The sequence below is a fragment of the Pogonomyrmex barbatus genome, unplaced genomic scaffold (genome assembly GCF_055798465.1).
Source record: "Pogonomyrmex barbatus isolate J1 unplaced genomic scaffold, ASM5579846v1 scaffold1, whole genome shotgun sequence".
Lineage (NCBI taxonomy): Eukaryota > Metazoa > Arthropoda > Insecta > Hymenoptera > Formicidae > Pogonomyrmex > Pogonomyrmex barbatus.
The window spans coordinates 11,291,785-11,313,936 of record NW_028297098.1 but is presented as its reverse complement, the minus strand read 5'-3'; the positions used below and the strand labels follow the sequence as shown (position 1 = coordinate 11,313,936).

At 36.4% G+C, this 22,152-nt stretch overlaps 1 protein-coding gene across 1 annotated transcript in view; it reads right to left on the bottom strand.

Moving 5' to 3' along the window:
• Nucleotides 1-11,208: 11,208 nt before the first annotated feature.
• The window catches only part of LOC105426408 (multicopper oxidase 3-like), a 202,114-nt gene continuing 191,170 nt past the window's right edge, over nt 11,209-22,152 (bottom strand). The window contains exons 4-5 of the mRNA XM_089072931.1: nt 11,733-11,975; nt 11,209-11,522 (exon numbers count right to left, since the gene is read on the bottom strand). Coding sequence (XP_088929057.1) covers nt 11,338-11,522; nt 11,733-11,975 — 428 coding nt within the window. The 3' untranslated portion in view covers nt 11,209-11,337. The remainder of the gene's footprint in view (nt 11,523-11,732; nt 11,976-22,152) is intronic.

The following is a 22,152-nucleotide window of genomic DNA, read 5'->3' as shown; positions in this document are numbered from 1 at the left end:
ACGAAAGAAAAATTAAAAATTTTACGTTCCGAATTTTCCACGGTCTCAAACGAAGATTTTGATTTGTTGACGCGCAAAGGTGTCTTTCCGTACGAATACGTGGATGGCGCGGACAAGCTGCAGGACACGCACCTACCATCGCGCGAATCGTTCTACAGCTCGTTGACCGGTGACACGGTGTCGGAGAACGATTACGCGCACGCCGCGAACGTCTGGCAGCGATTCTCCATCCGAACGCTCGGCGAATACAGCGATCTATATCTCAAGACCGATGTCTTGTTATTGGCCGACGTTTTCGAAGACGTTTCCGCGAAAGTTGCGTCGCGAGTTATGGACTCGATCCCGCGCATTACTACACATTGCCAGGTTTCACGTGGGACGCCATGTTGAAACATACGCGCGTAAAATTTGAGTTGCTCACCGACATCGATATGGTTATGTTTATCGAACGCGGTATACGCGGCGGTCTCAGTCAATGTTCCGGCAGATACGCGCAGGCCAATAACAAGTACATGCATTCGTACGACCCGTCGAAACCGTCGTCATACCTTATGTACTTTGATGTAAATAATCTGTACGGATGGGCGATGTGTCAACCGCTGCCCTATGCCGAATTTCGATGGATGGAAGACGTTGAGAACTTTGACGCGAGCGCGATCGCTCCGGATTCGTCTACGGGTTATATTCTCGAGGTCGATCTCGAGTATCCGCATCATTTACACGATCGACACACTGACCTACCTTTCTGTCCGGCGCGCGATAAACCATCCGGCACGCGGCAGGATAAACTTCTCGCGTTATACGATAAGAAGTGGTATGTCATCCATTATCGCAACCTGCAGCAATGTACGCGCCATGGTCTTCGTATCGCAAAGATACATCGCGTACTACAATTTGCTCAATCCGCCTGGCTCCGCGATTACATCGAACTCAATACACACTTTAGAACGTACGCGAAAAACGATTTTGAGAAAAATTTGTACAAATTAATGAACAACGCGGTATTCGGTAAAACAATGGAAAATGTGCGCAATCACGTCGACGTTAAACTTTTGACCAAATGGGACGGACGGTATGGCGCGGAGGCAATGATCGCGAAACCACATTTCCACAGCCGCAGCGTCTTTGCGGAAAACTTAATCGCCGTCGAAATGCGTAAACTCGAGGTAAAATTCAACAAGCCGATTTACGTGGGTATGTGTATACTCGACATATCGAAAATCTGCTTGTACGAATTTCAACACGAATACATGTCACCGCTGTATCGCGAGAAATGTAAGATCATGTACACCGACACGGACAGTCTCGTATACCACATCGAGTGCGATGATGTATACGAGGCGATGAAACGCGATATCGCTAGATTCGATACGAGCGATTATCCGACGGACAACGCGTACGGGATGCCTCTCGCGAATAAAAAAGTACCCGGTCTAATGAAGGATGAGAATAACGGTGCGATAATGACGGAATTCGTCGGACTCAGAGCGAAGATGTACGCGGTGAGGGTGGGCGGCAGAAAAGACATTAAAAAGGCGAAAGGTGTAAAGAATAACGTCGTAACGCGAACAATAACGTTCGACGATTATACGCGGTGCTTGAACGAAGAGATCGAAATGACTCGTCGCCAGTCGTGTATAAGATCCAAGCTACACCAAGTATACACGGTGTCCGAGTCGAAAATCGCTCTGAGTCCGTACGACGACAAACGATACATCATACCGGATTCGACGGAGACGTTACCGTGGGGACATTGGCGGATTCCATTGTAATATATATATATATACATGTTTATACAATGTACATACATTTTTATATTTTTTATATAGTTTATATGTATGCATATATGCACGTATGTATGTATGTATGTACATACCTATGTATCATATCTATGTATGTATGAACGTATGTATTCTTGTAGTTTTATACTGTTATATATGTAGGATAGATGTATGTATTTTTTGTAGTTTTTATATGTAGTTTGTACAATAAAATTTAGTTGTTCAAATTTATTTTATATATATTTTATAATAGCAACCGAGATCCTGCTTGCTGAGGAATTAGCTTTAATTCTCTCTTCGATTTATTTAATTTATACTCGGCTTAATACATATAGTTTTACATGTATTCTCGTAAGTTACATACATGTATAGTTTAAAAAATGTAATGGAAGAAAAAAATAATAAAAACTCTTTGTATACATGTATACAGTGTATATTTATTTTTTTAATACATTATAAAAATAAAAAAATGAATTAAATCACACTGCTTTTGTTTATCCATGAGTTATGCGATCTATCGAATCCCAGCCACTTGACGTAAACCTTGTCTCCCTTCCTGCGTAGTACTTTCCCCACGAGATACACGTCCGGATGAGTCGCGCGATGCAATTCGTGCTCGTAGAACGCGCCCGCGACCGATTTTCCGCGATAATCCTCGAGCAGATAAGTTACGGGATTAGTACGTTGCACTTTAACGATCTTAAACACCTCGGTGGTCCAATTTGGCGTGTAACCTTTTTCGAAAAGTGTCTTGTACTTGCTCACGCGTACCGATTCGCCTACTTTGAATTTTGCTGGACCTGCGATCTTTATCGCGCTGTATACCGTATCCAAGAGTCTTTTGGCGATCGCGGGAGTTACGTCAACGGGTCGCATGCCGATAGTGCGATGCTTGCGCGCGTTGTAATCTGACACGAGACGCGGTAGCGCGTCGACCCACTTGTAAGTGCCGTTGAGCGTAAACATCTTCCACATGTCGTTCTTAAGCGTGCGATTAAATCGCTCGACGATCGATGCCTTCAACACCGTATACGTGGAATAATGATTAACGTTGTGTTTTTTCAAGAGTTGTTGCACATCGGCATTGTAAAATTCCTTTCCCATATCCGTTTGCAAGTTTCTCGGGCATCTTCCGCTCTCTCGAATTATCTTAGCGATAGCGTTAGCCGTCTCACTTCCGACCTTGCTCTTGAGCGGTACAGCCCAGGCGTACTTGCTCAACGCATCGATGACGGTGAGTATGTAGTGATGACCTCTGTTGAAACTCGAGTACGGACGCATCTCGACGATGTCAGCCTGCCACAGATCGTCGTATCCCCGAATTATGACACGTCTTCGTGGAAAATTTCTCCTCGCCGGAGCGTGCAATTCCTCAACGAGTCGTCGCCTCTCGGAGCTAATATTTTTTTCACGTCCATCGGATCGCATGTTTCAACGATGTTTAATAGTAAAGATAAGATATACAATTTACATAAGATATACAAAAAAATTGTTTTTTTCCTCACTGACGTTAATCGACTGGCTCGTTTCATCGATACGCGATTAATTTATAATAATGCCGGCTTCGCGAAGTTCCTCGATGATCGACAGCATCTCGTTGTCGTGAGCGTTGTTACCAGCTCGGTGCGAAGCGTCGAGCAATCGGAGTCGATCCACCAGTTCGTTGGGATCGTCCCAATGCACGTAATCGATCTTGTTGTCGTTTAACTTCATGGCGGTTTGGTATATTGCTCACGCCTGCACCCTTTTTACGCCCGCTACTTCCATACATAGATACGAGCGGAGCGATGATGTTAATATACTTGGATCCTCTATTGCCCTTGATGGGATTATGGGCGCTGTGACCATGTCTATGAGCATTTGTTGTTAACAATATACTTTTATACGTTTGTTTGTTATCCTCGGTAAAAACCGCGTCATCGGGAAGTCTCTTGAAGATCAATTCGTACAATCCTGGTGTACCATTGTATCTCACATTGTCTATGATTATGGAGTCATTTTTGTCAACGTCAAATTTCTTGTCACCAAGCATCGCACCACTGTCTTTATCGAAATAAACACCGTATACGCGATCAAATGTATCGTTTTTTCCATTATCATCGAGAAGAGGGCTTACGTACTTTTGCCCTAATGGTCCCAGCTGATTATGCAACGCTTCTCGACCTTGTTGCGTTTGCAGACTCTGTTTGATGGTTGTTTCGAATGACGGTTCACTGGCGTCTTTTGTTTCGAAAACATCTTCCTTTTGCAGGAACAGCGGTGGTTCTTTCGGTGGATCTTTCGATGGTTGTATCGGTGTAATCGTATCGAACACGAGTGAATCTGACGCGGCTTTCAATTCTTTCGTTGTACATCGTTTTTTAGACTGCGGCGTTAATTTCAATCATCCAACATCCGTCCAATATGAATCCTTGTCAGTAGTGACGCGTGATAATCAACGCTCGTCACGAATTGATCTTGATACGATCTCGTAACGACAACAATTGCCTGATGGGAAATTCGGCGTTGGATCCCGTGATCGACTTATTCAAGATACAATGGCGAATGCCGCACGTGTTATTGAGCGAGATAAAAAAACTATCGATGCTGCGCACTTTGGAGAACGGACGATACTTGAGCATGGCTTTTCGCTCGTGGGATCTGTACGAGTTTCCGCTGTTACAGCGTACAACCAAGCATTCGTGGGCCATCAAGACCGCTACTCAGCTCGAGAAACCGCGATACGTCATCTTTGCTCTGCAAACAGGTCGCAAAAATGTCATGGCTGAGGACACGAGCCGATTCGACGACTGCAACTTAACCAACGTGAAACTCTATCTGAACTCGGAATGTTATCCGTACGACGATATGCATCTTGATTTCGACAAAAACAGATGGTCCGTGTTGTATGAAACGTACGCGCGTTTCTGCAAGGGTTACTACGGATACGAGTATCTCGAGCCGAGTCTCACCGTCACGTCTTTTCTACATAACGGTCCATTCGTAATCATCGATTGTTCTCGACAAAACGAATCGGTCAAGAGCGCAACCGTGGACGTGAGATTGGAATTTGAGACTAAGGAGAACGTACCGATGAATACCACCGCGCAATACTGCCTCATTATACACGATCGCGTGGTTCACTACAATCCGTTGACCAATGTTATACGCAAGATCACCTAAGAGCATCGCTGGCACATGAGAGAGAGACAATAAAATCTACGATACATCGAAATCGATCGCAGTCTCGAAAAATTGCTCGTCATGGTCGTGCCAACGTTCGTAGACCTGCAAGGTTTTCTCGTTGGAGGACAGTTTGTTGTAAAGGAGTTTGCCGCTCTCAGAAAACGGACCGTTCTCTCTCACTATATTTTCGCAAGCCCTATACCATGGCATTTCCTCGCAAGTGCCGACAAGTCTCGCGCACGTTGGGTGATACGTCATCACCATAGACTACGATGGGACGACGGAACGATTCCATACAGCAAAGCTAAGAGTTTGATTACAAAGGCTGTGCATGGAACGGAAGAAGAAGACGCCGACGACGACGACGACGACGATGACAGCGATGCTGTCGTATATGTCAAGGGACACGAAAAACGACAATGGCTGTGGAATTTCTGATGAGCGCGTGTACATCGAGACTCTGGATGCTGATTACGAAGACGTAGATTCTCTAAACAATCTGGACGCTGATAATACTATGCGATGCGGATATCACTATACTAATTGCGCATTACAAAATGTATTCAAATTATTTAATTGGTGGTCAGATAACCATGAATAAAATAAATATGATATACGAATTATGTTTTTTTTATTCTTTTTCCCCGTCATCCAAAACACAAATTGTTAAAACATATTTTTATACTCTTCTGTAAAAAAAAATCTTTTTACAACACATATAAACATATATATAAACATATATAATATGCAAAAAAACATATATTTCTTTCATTTCTTTCTTCCCCACCATAAAATAATTAGAAAAAAATAACATTTGCCATAAGAGAGAGAGCCGCAACGGAAGAGATAATACGAGAGAGAGAGATATTTATTTTTTTTACTCGGCGGCGGTGGCGGCGGCTGCGGCGGCGGCGGCGGCGGCGGCGACCCCCCCTCCCCCCTCCCCCCCTCTGACGTCATGTCCACGCGCAATTTTTTATATCATCTTCGCCGCCCATTTTGTTTATATCGCCTTGCTATCTTATCCTATTTGTTTATCTCACCTCGTCTTTCTTCACTACCCCCCCCCCCTCGTGACGTCATGTCCTTCGAGTCACAATTTTCTATTTATTTATCTATATATTTATCTTCTTGTTTATCTATTTGTTTATCTATTTGTTTATATCCCCTTCACCGAATCCTACTATCTTATCTATCCCCCCCCCCGCGGCTCAGTTCAAAGGATCGCCGCCTCGGACTTCCCCCTCCCCTCTTCCCCGCGCCGTCCGTTCCCCCCGCACACCCGCACCCCCCTCAACGCTTCTGAGTTAGAACCGGCCTAGTATACCTACTATCAGACTATATAACCGGTTACACAAGGCGGAATAGATAGAGTCGGGAATCAATCAAACATAACGTGTCGTTCGGAATCGTTATTATAATTATCGCGCAAGATATTACACGAGCACAGCGAAGTTCACGCGAGCCGTACTATCTACGTCTCAGGTGACATACTCGGTCGACGGCCGCCAGAGTAACGCGATACGCGCCCGCCGACGTTTAACCGTGTGTGAAAGAAATAAAATAAGAAATACTAAATCCAAGAAATTGTGCAATTGTTAAATAAACCAAGTAACATAAAGAAAGTGTGTTAGTGATTTCAAGAAGATTTCCTTCCATTCTTTTGATCCTGCTCGGAGTCCCAACTCCTTAGGCTTAACGAACCCGACTATCTCTAAAATTAACGTTGTAGCCCATCCGAGGTACAACAATGTCTCTAATATCTGATACCTTCATTGTATTATCAGGGACCAATCTTCATAGATATTCACGTTCCTTTTTTTCTATTCCATCTAATCGAATGTGAACTTTTACACTACCTAATACAGCTAATTTACTATTATTAATGCTACAAAGTTCACTTGCAATATCTGACCTATCAATATAATGGGTACATATTTAATTTTGATAAACGTAACCGGACTCCCTGTGTCTATTAATATTTCTAATTGAACAGAGTAGTCTACATTAAGATCGCTTATTCTGTATTAACTACCATTCGTTTAAATTCTTTATTGTTCAACACTGGCTCATGCACATAGTTTACTTAATTATCCGCATTCTTCAAACAATCTTTCTCCATGCTCTCTCTGCATCTTGCCCCACCTCTCCACAAATAAGCACGCTGTTTCTTTTGCTGGTTGTTGACATTCCTTCGCCCAATGTCCTGATTTGTCACAGTTGAAACATCTAATCGCCCTGGGTCGAGTCTTACTGTTGTCCTTCTCAATTTTATGAAGTGAAGCGACTTACTATGTAATTTCTGATTCTGTACATTTCGTCCATTCCAATTTTTTCAATCTGAGATAATGCTTTTTTTCAAATGCCAACCAATAACTCTGCTTTGCTCTGGAAACATTGTATCCTCGCCTGGTTCTGTAACTATATGTCCGTTATACCATCAATAAGATAATCGACTAACTTAATCTCTTCTATGGGTACACTGTTTGCAAGTACAATTTTAGCATGAAAATACTCACTAAAACTCTCGCCCATTTTTCACTTCCTATTTACCTATTTAAAATCCTTTCTATTTATTTATTTAAAATCCTTACGTCATTTTACGGAGCCTCAGATCGAACATGTCAGCCATTTTTCTCAGTAGATCTTCTATATTCATCTCGATATGTTCTGGCGAGGAATGTAATCATTGTAATGACTTGCCTTTGACCCTCGCTCCTATAGGAACTTTAACCTCATTGTCATCCAACTGATACGTGGTACACAATAACCGTACCTGATGTTGCCAATAAACAATGGCTTGAATCCATCAAAATCGCACAGTAATTCAATTACTGGCTTTATTCCAAGTTTATGCAATGACTGTTGCAAGCTTGTAGTGGATCGCGATGAGCTTCTTAATAGCTCAATTTCTCGCTCCGCTAACCTCAACTTTTGTTCTATTATGGTTCTTTCTCTTCTCTCAGTTCGACTTCTCGCGATAGCTCCTCCATACTTAAAATGTTTGTTGCTCGCCTCATAGCTCCCGCTGTCCCTTCCCGCTCTTCCTCCATTTCAGAACTTCTCGCCGGCTCTCCTGCTGTATTCAGCTGTTTATCATTTCTGCCTTTTTGCCTGTGGTTGGTAGTCCCAATGCCATCAACTTTTGCTTTAATTTAGAAGCCTTGAGATTTATTGAATTTGTTGACATCCTTACGATTGGCGCCACACTTAGTATATTAGCGCCTGATACTGTTGGAATTACTGTCACCACTGTTTAGTATAATTCAACAGCTTTCCAGCGATACCTGGGTCCAATATGGCTGCTGTGTTGCTCTAACACGACTTATTACCATAAGTGAACCACAATTCGATACCTATGTTCCTCTATCACTGTTAATGTATCGAAATTTCTCCACATGATGACTGTCACGATAATGTTATATACTCCTCAATAGTTATCTTGCGGCAATACCAGTCTTTCCTTCACATAATCGTCATCAAACGATATTCTAAGAATCTTTCAACAAAAATGGCCGACAAGATCGTTCTCTAAACGATATCAACTGCAATATCATTTTCTATGTATATCTTCTATGTATGTCATCAAACAAAATGCTACTGCAATTGCTTTTTACAAATAATGGTTATCGCTCTCTGATAAATACAATTTTTGTTCATTCAAACGTACTTTTTCAACAACATCACTGAATGATATGCCGAGATTTCATACCATGCAATATTAATAATAAGATACTGCTATATTCTTCATTACTTGTACACGCCAATAACAACTCAAAATTGGTCGAATTCCATTTCTAATTTTATATAGATATTGTTGTCAGGATAATGATATGCAGACCTCAGATTTATTTTAATAAAAGTGTAATTTATTTCTCGGCTCACACACTGCACTTCCCATCAACCTCTTCTCTATTCCTGACTCTTTTTCAGGCCAAAAAATCAAACTACTAAAATCAATTAACTAAAATCACTCACAATAAGTACAATAATTTAATAAAATTTTATTGGCAACTACAATTGATATTAATTTTGGATTGATAATATCTTTTTTCACCTTTGCAAAGTTTCTTTTTTTTATTTTATAGAATTAAAGTTTGCGCCATTTTTTGATATTATGTTCTTTGTAGAAATAATAAAACGATTATTCAAATAAAAATGAACTACAAATTATAACAGTGTTAGCATACATGAAAAACATGAATTTGGCGTAGCGTCTCCCGACTGCTCTTTTAAAATGTGCAATTAATTTAGATTTATTAATTATTTGTTAATTTTAATAATATTTAATAGGTACAACTATTTAATAATTTTCCAAGCTCTTAAATTTTTGTATTATATTAAATTTTGTAATATATTAAATTTTTAATAAACCTTATTCTGTCTATCTTTATTATTTAAACTTTCTTTAAAACTGCTTTTTATTACTTAATGTAAATAATTATTACCTAATGTAAATAAAATTTTTATTTACATTACCATTTAGTTTTTAGTATTTAATCTCTTATTTTTTAAGCTAACAATTTTCAAATTTCTATTTTTTTTATTATTTGTGATTTTTTAAGCTTTATAAACTTTTTTATTTCAAACTTTTTAAACTTATCTTTTTTTTTTGTTTTATTGTTTTTACCATTTAGTTTTTAGTTTTAATTCCTATCTTATATCTTTATTAGTTTTTAATTCTCATCTTTTAAGTTTCTAATTTTTTAATTTTTAGCTTTTTTATTATATGAGGTTTTCGCTTTTTTAATTATTTTTTAAATTTTCAAATTTTTATTCAAACTTTATTTACTTTTAATTTTTCAAGTTTTTATTTTACATTTTTTAAACACATTTATATCAACTAATTTTATTATTATAAAGAAATATTTTAACTATGTTAATATATATATTTTAACTATGTACAATCTGCATTAGATCTAGCTTACTAGGCAGTAGTCGGGAGTTTGTTTTTCTTTTAAAACTAATTTTTTTAAGTATTAGTATTTTAAGTATTCGTTTTTTCGTGTTTTACCATTTTGTTTTAATTTTCAACTTTTTTAGCTCTTTTATTTTCAGTTTTTGCTTATTATTATTTGTGATTGTTGTTCTCATTCCAAATTTTTAATTTTTTTTTAACCTTTTTTTAGTTCTTAAATTCTTAAATTCTTATTGCCTCCATCTTACCGCATTAACGCAATTGTGGAATCGGCTTAATTGTTTGAATTTCAAACAATATATATATTGGCTAGTGATTATAAGTCACTTTTAAACCGGTATTCATAGTCGAAGTTTTTTATTTTATAATCGTCTTAAGTAATGGCTTAAGATGCTAATACGGCTTTATTAAGGCCATCGCATGTGAATAAATTTTATTTTCATAATTGTAAAATCATAAGAAAACCATTGACCAACTAGAGTTCGCTTACTCTCTTTACAATTCAAATAATTTAATCGGCAGATTATTTCATTAAAATTAACCAATCGTATTTGTTGTAAAATTTATAGACAAAATGTAATTGGTTAATTCCAATGGAATAATCGGCCGATTAAATTAACCGGAGTTGGTGTAAGTGGCGTCTACAATAGAGAAATAAAACTTAAACCGTAAGAAATTAACTAATCATAATCGATTTACAGAAGAATACTCGATTATGGTTAGTCAATTTTTAAGTCTTACGCCTTAATCTCATTATAGACACGTTTAAGATTTGGAACGTAGCCCAATATGACAGATTTTCCAATCTTCAAATAAATATCATCCTTTTTTTAACTTTTATTTCTATGCTAAATGAAATCGAATGAATATATTTTCATTTTTTAAGATGGATTCCTAAATAAATATTTATTTTAATTTAGTTACTAAATAAATTTAATTTAGTTACTAAAGGCCAATCAAAGAACGATTAACGATTAGATTCGCTCAATAACCAATCAGAAACAATATTGATGAAAAATATTATTATTTATTAACAAAAGGATTAATGATAATTGTATGCTATAAATCCCTTGACCTATAAGAAGTATATGGTTAAAAATTGATAAGCAAATATATTGTAATTGCTGAGATCTTTGATAACAACCGATTGACTCGGTGAAAAGCATACTCTCTTCGTTTTTTGCCAACATTCGGTTGGCAGCAGTCAGGAGTAAAAATAGAGTTCACCAAATTTGAGATTTGTAAGATGTAATGAGTTTATCAGAGCAAGAAAATTAATTACAAGTTTTTAATTATTTATTAGAAATAAATAATGTCAATAAAATAATGTCAATAATGCCGCAATAATTTTTAATTATATTTATTTATGTTGTATTTATTTCACAATTAGTATGATACATTTTTTAAACAGTATTGAATAATTTTATTTGAAGATTATAATTGAAATATTATTTTTTATAATAAATAAACTTTCTATTTACCATAATAATAATAATTATTATTATTATCATAATAATCATTTACTGGTGGTGTCCAATTGTAGCATTGTGGAAAATCTGATGGTACGTTTGGGAGATCACGGTTTGTACCAACATGGAAGACAACGTTCATTCCAGCTACAGTGTGCCATATAAAATGACAATGAAAGAACCACCAACCTGTAGGACAGATATTTTTAATATAATATAAAATATAACAAAATATAAAAATAGATTTGATTAATATAAATTCGATATAAATTCATGTTAAAATGTAGTAAACTTTATATTTTTTTAATGTATATATTTTATTAATAAAAATCAGGTGATTTGGATAGTTCAGTTCATGACAATAAATATATGTTGTATAATTGTAATAAGATTATTAACCTGGGTTATTTGCTTTAAAGCGTATAATAACAAAACCAGTATTTGGTACGATTACGGTATCTTTAGGAGCGCAATTTTGATAATAACCACTTTTCAAACGATTTACGTGAGCATTTATTTCTTTGAATACATCTTCATCTGTTATATCATCCTTGTTGCGGGCATTGACAAATTGATCAGCATACATCACACAGAAACTATAACCGTGCAGATGAAATGGGTGATACATTTCTGTAAGAGGATCTGTAACATATTACGATTTTATTTTGAAATTAATTATTATTCGTTATATAACATCCTCATATAAGTTGTCATATTTTCTTATTTTATAAACTAAACGAGAAAAATATAATAAATACAATATTAAATTAAATATTAACAAGAGATGATTTTTAGTGTTATAATATTATAGCGCTGATTTTCATTTGATCTATTGTTTTCCATTGTTATTCAAATTAAATTGTTTTAACTGAACTTTACTTTGAGTATACTACAAAAATTACATACAAAATTATTTATGTTAATGAATGGATAAATAAACATAAACCTTTTACTTTAATATGATTATTTCTATAGATCTTAGTAAAGCTAATGAGAATCAACATTATAAACGGTATTATATATTTAATTTTAATTTTATTTATTGATAAAAAATGTCAAACATTTCGACATGAATTTGAATCATTTTCAGTGCTACAAAAATGTGAAAGAGTATAGAACCTTGAGTAAGAAGGGAGAGCGTGCGGTGATGGCCCGACCACGAACCAGTCGTGGAAAATTCGTAATTATTATTTTTGCGAAAAATACCTGAGCCAGAAATTAGATCTTCAGCCAGAACTTGGATCCTTTGTTTACCAGGCATATATATATATATTTTTTTTACGTTGCATTACACACACACACACACACACACACACACACACACACACACACACACACACACACACACACACACACAAACACACGTACACGCGCGTGCGTACCAGTGATGAAGTTTCGAAAGTGTATATATACAGTGTATCTGAGATCACCCGTACACCCCTTTTATCTCGGAAAGCATTCTAGAAAAAGATGTTTTAGACAAAAATTGTATGGTTTCAAGATGTATATAAGACAATGTCATTAATTTGAACTTGAATAATTATTTGAAAATCATACAAAGTTCACGTTAATTTTTCCAAATTATATAGCCTATTTTTCATTACATATTCTTGTTTTGAGAGCTTTCCAAAACACTATAATCAAATATTTTCTCATTAAGAATCTTTTTATAAGACTTGAAAATTTCAATATTTTGACCAAATACAAAATATTTTTACAAAATACAAAACATTCAGTTTTTGGTAATCTTAATAGTATATGCACAGAATAATGAGACTAATCAATTAGTGTTATAAAAACACATAATTATTTTTAAAAAAATTGTGTAATTGCTTATTACAAATTCATTATTTTTTTGTTTCTCACTATTCAGGGTGCTTAGATTAACGCGAGTCCCTTTGCTTCTCACAATACGGAATATTTGTTCATCAAATGTTGAATTATAACGATTCTCGACAGAAACTTGTATTTTGCAACTAGATAAGGCAGCAACTACCTGATTTCCACTTGAAAATTTTATTTTTTGACGAACATGTACATTTAAAGATGATGGATCTCAATATTTGAAACTCTCATTATTGGGCACAAGTTAATCCTTACTGGTTGAGAGAAATGGATCATAAAACCGTTTGTCAAAGTCAATGTTTGATGTGGCATTATTGAAAGTCAAATTATAGTCAAATTCTGTTTTCTTCGACAAAAATTTAAATCATGATAAATATTCCGCCTTGATAGAGACGGGTCTTTCTATTTTACTAGAAAATTTTCCTCTGCAATTGCGCCTGAACATATGATTCCAACAAGGTATGCCCGTCGCATACATCGTGCAGCATTAAATGCTATGTTTCCCAACAAGTGGATAGGTAAATACGGTCCGATCAATTATCCACTCCGATCACCAGACTTCATCATCCTTGATTATTATTTCTGGGTAGAAGATAAAAGATAAAAGACTTGGTCTATTACAAACGTCCAACTACGAAGAATAATATGATTCGTAGAATAAGTGAAGCAATTCGATCCTTGAGGTGCTGAGAAAGTTTTTCGAGCAATCAATCGATTTCAAAATAGGTAAATGCTTGCATCGCAAAGAATGGTACTCACTTTAAACACTTAGTCGTTTAGGCAAACACACTCGTTCATTTCCGAATTGTGAGAGGCAAAGAGATTTATGTTAATCTAACCTTCCGAACGTAAGAGATAAGGGACTTATGTTAATCTAGCAATAGTGAGAGACAAAAAAGAGTAATGAATTTGCAATAAGCAATTACATAATTTTTTTTTAAAGATAATTATGTGTTTTTATGACACCAATTGACTAATCTCATTATTCTGTGCATGAAAGTATTAAAATTATCTAAAATTGAAAGTTTTACAAGATATTTTGTATTTTGTATTTTGTCAAAATACGTTGAAATTTTCAAGTTTTATACTCGAAAAATTCTTGAATGAAAAGATATTTGATTATAATATTTTGGTTCTCGAAACAAGCTACAAGAATATGTGATGAAAAATAGGCTGTACCATTTAGAAAAATCAACGTGACCTTCGTATTACTTTTAAACGACTATTCCAGATCAAATCAATGACACCATTTTATATACACTTCGAAATCATACAACTTTTGTCTAAAATGTTTATTTTTTTCTAAAATACTTTGTTTCCGAGATAAAAGAGATGTATGGGTGATATCACACCCTTATATATATATATATATATATATATATACTTCACCACTGATACTCCAGAGAGATGATCTTATTCTCTCAATGGATGCGGATTAGGCGGTGGCATCTTCTAACGTCGCTGGCAAATATACTAAAAATCTTTCTTGAGTGCAGCAGGAGAGATTGCGTAAGGCATCGCTCGAATCTCCAATTGGTGAATCTAATCATAAGAAATGTCCATCGGTTTTTAATTAACACAACACACATCGGTGACAATCAAGTAAAGTTATTAATTATTAATTTTCTAAAAAAACTTTCAAGATAAGATGGTATACTCAAATTGTTGTATGAAGTAAAATTTGTATGAAGTAAAAATGAAAGAATAGTTATTATTCATTGGACACAATAAGAACAAACATATAATAAAAACAATATAAATCTTGTTATATGTTTACAACAAATAATCATTATAATGAGAGACGCTTACATCTCTAATTCAAGGTAATAATTAAAAATAATGATAACTTTTAAGATTGACAAGAAATAATTAAACAAAAACAAGTTTATAAAAACAAAAACAAAAACAAGTTTATAAATTGCTCAAAGAAAATATGCATGTACATATTCAATATCGAACTGTGAATTTAAAATATTATTCTATCTTTCAATAAAAAGCAGTTTTAGAAATCAATCGCTTTCACAGATTACATTTACAATCCAAAATTTTAAATTATTCCAGGTAAATTTATGATCAGAATTTATACTATGTTCGGTGACTACTGAATGCGTTTTAGTATTTCTGCGAATATGATACTGATTTTGTTCATTCAGCATTTTTAATTGTCTCATAGTCTGTCCCACATCGTATGCATCGCAATTACAGCAGATCTATATATTTCTTTTAAAATGTGCTAGAAAAACGTCCTTATTAACTCTGATCAAATGTCTCAACTTATTTATACTAAAAAACGCAAGTTTAGCGTCAAAATCATCAATAATTTTTTTGAATTTGATAGAAGTTTTCGAAATAAAAAGTAATATAAACCATTTTTTCGCGAAGAGTCCGAGGAAATATTTTATTAAATTATTAATTATTAAAGTTTACACTGGTTTACACATGCCAGGTTTGAGGATAATAAGAGTGGTTTCTAGTAGATTTTTCAGCATTCATTACGAACTTGGCCATAAAAATTATCTAATTCATCAGAATTTTGAAAAAATCGCAGTTAAATATGCGAAAAATGCCATTTTTTTATGTTTTTGCATCAGTCAGTTTTAACAAAGACATGATACAGGGTGCTGCGAGCGTGCAAAAGGAAGTTTTTAATTTGCAGTTGATGAAGTATGAAACAGTTTGAACCAATAACGAAGAAACTGCGTTCAAAGGTGGAAATTTTTATTTTTCAGAAATTTCTCTGCTCACTTACAAAGCATGGAATCATAGGGGGGTTTTCATTCTTTTTAAAAAAATTTTTGTACATCTAATACGAAACTACATTCGAGGATTTTTGAGGTCATAAGATATTAATTTTTGAAGAATATTATTTACAAAATGATGAATGTCGATATATTACATGTTTGAACAGATCATAATTTTGTATTTTAATGTTTTTGGGATTACTGAAAAAAAATTATCAGGGGGCTTATCAAATCTATAACTAAGAAGTTGAGCTTAGAATATCAAATTCCATTACGGTAAATCCAAAATGACTGACTGAAATATTTCTATGTTCTAATAGATCGTGCGTAAGTTTGTATACGTTCTTGAATTTCGAAAAAAAAACTCCAGAACACATAAAACTAGAAGATAGTAAAGCCGTGCTTATTATTTGTCTATATGTTTTTAAAATGTCTTTCTCGACGATTTCTTTTTGTAACTGTAATTGCTTTTTTTAACAAGAATTCAGCAGTAATCACCTAGCATGTTTGGGTTTTATTTCCCTTAATATATTTTTTCCATGACAGTGATATCTTGATGGAATCGCTTTTCATCAAATTCGTCACTTACATCACCCAAATTCGACGGGAGAAGATCCAAATGTGAGTGAAGGAAATATATCTTCAAAGACATGTTGCAACCCATGGCTTAATATGTTGACAACATGTTTAATACATACTTTTCTTCCTCGCTTTTTCTCAAGCAAATTCTCTTCACTTTTTGGAATGCAGTTCTTTCTTTAGCGTTTAGTTTTCTTTCATCTGGTCTTTCAGTCATAACCTTTGAGACTCTACGATATCTTCTTTTCCTTTCGCATCACTGAATGATGAAAACATTTCTCTTAAATAAAGAAAGCCTTGGGCATTTATGTCCATAGCCTTAACAAAATTTTTCATTAAATCAAGTTTGCTGTGGAGTGGCGGTAGTATAATATTTTTTAGGTCGACAAGTGGCGTACTACGTATCGACAAGTACTGTATACATTTTTCTCTGTTGTGAAGGATTGTTTCTTGAGCTATTCTTTCACTTTGTAATGTTTATTCCTTGCTCGAGTATTCCACTCGCAAAGGAAACAATAAAACTTAATGTAACTTTGTTGCAGCTCGACTAAAAGTGCTATCACTTTCAGCACAAATACGCCATTTGTGTTTTGAATAGTTAATACATTCTAAAATAAGTTACATGTTGTCATAATTTTCCTTCATATTAATTTACATGCAGCATGCGCAAAAAGTACAGATGGATATTGATTTTCGTTGCGCAAGAGAACTGCTTTTAAACTGGTTTTAAGAGAATAAAGCGAACTCCGACGGCCGTTAATGCCATCTAAAATCGAAATTAAAGAAATGTCGGTAATGATCAACAATTTAAAAGTCGACAATTATCGACAATTTAAAAAGTCTATATTATCGACACGACAAATTCCGTTTACTCATATTAATTTTTATCTTATCATTTTACTAAATAAATGAAAACACATGTATATATTGTATACATGTATTGTCAATGCAGTAGTCATTCTTCACGACGTTCGCTATGTCCAATATCCTTATAGGCCAGGGCCGGAATTCTGTACTCGCTTACCGACAACTATCGGTATCGTTAACTAACGACAATCAATGGCAAGGACGATCTTGAAAAAGAGCGCTGCTGATATAATCCTGGCCCAGGATACGAAGGACACTACATATATTTTTCTCAAAGAGGATATGTATATATTGCACATATGTAGTGAAGCTCTTTACTATAGAAAGACATGGAATTATTTGTAGACTATTGCTATTGACTACGATATCTAGTACAAACATGTATATAATTTTATTAGATTTTGCAATACATTGCATATTCTTCCACTACACACACACACACACACACACACACACACACACACACACACACACACACACACACACACACACACACACACACACACACACACACACACACTAATCTTCTAAAATTACATATATAAATCTAATATGTAATGTGTGTGTGTGTGTGGTGTGTGTGTGTGTGTGTGTGTGTGTGTGTGTGTGTGTGTATCTCCAATTGTTTACAAATAATGCATTAGTAATAATCGATATCGTCCGGGCATACATTTTTGCTAGTAACGTCAAACAGATCCTTCTGATTATAATTTTTATCAGTTCCATCCAAATAGACGCTTCTGATTTTTATTATTCGAATCATACTGTAGTATAAAATATCGAATGGACTTCTTTATTCTCATGAGAATGCAATTGATAATTTTTTTTTGTCTTTCTGATTGTTTACAGGTAATTTATTATAATAATCAGTACCGTCAGAACAGACGCTTCTGATTATAATTTTTATCAGTACCGTTCAAATAGATGCTTCTGATTTTTATTATTCGAATCACACTGTTATATGAAATATAGAATGGACTTTTTCATTCTCATGAGAATGCAATTGATAATTTCTTTCTTGTCTCTCTGATTGTTTACATATAATTTATTTGTAATAACCAGTACTATCAGAACTGATGCTTCTGGCATTCATTTTATTTTGCAAGTACCGTCAGAACAGATGTTTCTGATTATAATTTTTATCAGTACCATCCAAATGCTTCTGACATTGACGAAATACTTTTCACCATTGCACTAATTATAAGAATATAATTGTGGATAAAATAGTTATGAAAAGAGCGCTTTCTTTCGAGCACATAACTTCGTGTCACGCTCTGTCTCGAGTCTAATTGTTTTGACCATATCGCGACGAGTTCACGTGTGCAAGGCACGCATACAAAAGACGAGACACGTACATGTGCGCTCGGCGCTCGGCAACGTTGAGTTGGCCGAAGAGAATAGAAATATCATTCTATTCTCTCGCACCGAAGCGCCGTGAATAGAGAATAGGAATATCGTTGTACTCTCTCGCGCTCGCGACGCGTATGAGAAGGAAATAGAAATATTAAAACGGTCTCGCTTTCCCGCGCGGAGAGCGGTCAGTCGGTTACCAGGAGGAGAAGCGAGGACGTTGGAGACAGAAAAGTGTGATTAAATTGTTAGGCGAGAATGATAATAAATAACGATGTTTATTTGACTAAGAGTGGTGCGATGGAATGCACCGAATCGTCGCGTTTAGTGTTCATGGCCGTGGACAGGCGAGACGGCGATCGGCGCGCGGATAACGCGCGAATACAAAATAAGAGATCGCTCGGGCGGTCGGCGCGATAATCGCGGCGCGCAGTTCGGTGGCGCGGGGCGCGCGCGGCGGCGGTGTCGCACGTGTTCGTCGCGGGCCTTTAAATCGGCGTGGATTTAAACGTGCACGCGTGTCGCGGGTGTTGTCGCGAGGGTGGATATTTCGCGAGGTCGGCGGATCGTCGAGATCGGAGAACGGGTGTGCCCGTTCCCTGCCGAGAGTGCTCGGCTGACGGGGGATGCGCCCCTCGTCTGAATGCCGAGTGAACTCGGCCAGCCGGGGAGGGCCCCAGCTGTGTGCGGAGAAGAAAGTGGCGGTGCCGAGTGTACTCGGCCGACCAGGGTGTACCCTGGTGCTCGGAGAGGTCGTATCGGGGAGAACCCCGATACTCGGCGGTGAAATCTCGGGAACGGCGGAGTCGGGTCGAGCGAACTCGAAGCGCTGGGGAGACCCCAGCAACTCTCGGCTTGCCGTGCGAGCTACGGAGACGGCTTTCGGCCAGGCCAAGCGAACTTGGCGCGTTGGGGAGAACCCCAACAAATCTCAGGCTTGCTACCGGTTACGGATGCTCGCTTCCTTTGAGACGGGCTCTCGGAAAACGAGCTAGGAACAGGAGTAAACGAGGAATGATTTCCTGTGGAGAGCGATGCCTTTTTATATCCGAGATCGACCTCGGTATTTTCGGTCGGATCGGTCGGATTGGTCGATCTCGGGGTTAGCACCTCTCTCCCCAGGAGCGAAAAAAAAGGATCGGGGGATGATTGGTTTTTTGGTAGGGTAGGAATTCGGTGGGAAGGTAGCGGCGTGGTGCGGGGTGGTTGCGCGCTTGTGGACGCGGTCGTGGCGCGGTGCAGGACGCTCGCTCGGTTGCGTGGCGCGGCGTCGGTGCGGCGCGGGACGCGTTCGCGCTCAGTGGTACGGTGCGTGGCGCGGTGCGGGGTGCGTTCGCGCTTGTTGACGCGACGCTTGGCGCGGTGCGGGGAAATACCACGAAAACATACGTGTTTTCGTGGTATTCTCCGACGCTTTCGGAGTTCGCGTATACAAGTATTAAAAAGGAGGCATTGCTGCCTCTTTGCGGCCACTGCCGCACTCCGCCTGATGTTCGGCGGTCCCCGACGGATGATCGGTTGGGGGAAATCCGGAGGAGGACTGGAGCGGAAGGATGCGCTCCGTTACAATATTATCGTACTCTTTCGCGCTCCATGCATCATGCGGTTGTCTTCGATGTTACCTGGTCACCGCTCGTTATGGTATATATATATATAGTATGAATTAAAAAGAGTAAGCAGATATGAAAATAACATATGAAAAAATTCAAAAATTGTTATATGTTTTACTTGTCATACTCATAATGACCTGTTATATAATTTTATAAAATTATAATAACTAAAGAGTCTAATAAATGAGTGAGAATAAGTACCAAATTATTTTCTTATTACAATCTTATTGTATATATTCCGACTCTTAGAAATGGAAAATTTATATTTTAGATAATTAATTATAAATTTAACAAGTTGCGCATATTTTTGCTTACATCAAAAAGGAGAGACAAAGAAGAATAATATAATTTGATTATTTCATTTATCGTTCAATAAATGTCTTGTCGAATTTGTAAGTAATTACTCAAAATTGTGAATTTCTTAAAGATTTTCGAAACATATATTATACATTTATACTGAGAAAATAATTTCATAGACATTCTTATTTATTACACAATTATAATTTTTATACATAAAATTATATACAATTATATATATCGATTTTCATTTCTCTTCATGCATTGTTAATGTCTGTTTATTCTTTTTAATTCTTTCGCTATACTACGTTAGCAATAATGAACGATAATCAAAAGACGTTGGATCATCCCACGGCACATACTGCGCGAAAGAGTATGATAATATTTCTATTTCCTTCTCATACGCGTCGCGAGCGCGAGAGAGTAGAATGATATTTCTATTCTTTTCGGCCAATCAAACGTGCCGAGCGTCGAGCGCACATGTGCGTGCCTCGCTTGTGCGTGTATGCGCGCGCGCGTGTGTGTGTATGTGTGGTGGGGGGGGGTGTACGCCTCGCATCTGTTTTATATTACAGCAACATAATATATATATATATATATATATAAATAATGTACAAATATATTACATTATATATTTGTAATGTCCAATAATATATAAATTGTTCATATTTTTAAAGATACACCCGCACCATAATAAAAATTCACAAATATACAGCGTCAACATTTTTATTTTGCAAATAAAATGTTATTAAAAATTTTTTATTCTAATTAAATTTTTCAGACATCAGTCGTATATTTTATGTTCTAAAAAAGATAAAAGAAAAAGGAGCGGATAGCATAATCAAGCGGAGAGTGACTAGTGATCGAACCCGAGCTTTTCGCACGACAAGTCTCATACGTTGCCACTCTACCAACATAGAAGTTCGTCGATCACCGTTTTGATTCTGATATTCCTATTGTATACATGATTGAAATAGTTAACAAAACATATGACAGATATATTTGCGAAAATTTCTTTTCTAAGTTACAATTTGTACATTTGCTTTCTACGTTATGCAAAGCAGAAACACGATGTCTTATTTCGACGAATATAAAAGTTTTGCAGCTTTGTATGTATAAAATGATACAATTCCGCACTTCGTATTAGTTTAAAGAACAATACTAAGCTTGTAAAATTACAATCAAAAGCCTAACAAAAAAGATCTAAGCATCAACAGTATGCGTATAATTATTTCTCATATCGTCCGTCTTTCTTTTCGTGTACTTATCCTTGTCTTTCATTAGAATCAGATTTCAACGCTATCTATCATAAAATCACGGCTTCTGACGAAAAGTACACGAAAAGAAAGACGGACGATGTCGTCGAAATGAGAAATAATTATACGCATATTGTTGATGCTTAGATCTTTTTTGTTAGGCTTTGGATTGCATAACGTGTAAGGCATGAAAGAATGGACCAATCAGAGTCCTTCATTCTCATTCCATCGAAGTGAGAAATGATTATACGCATATTGTTAATGCATAGATGCA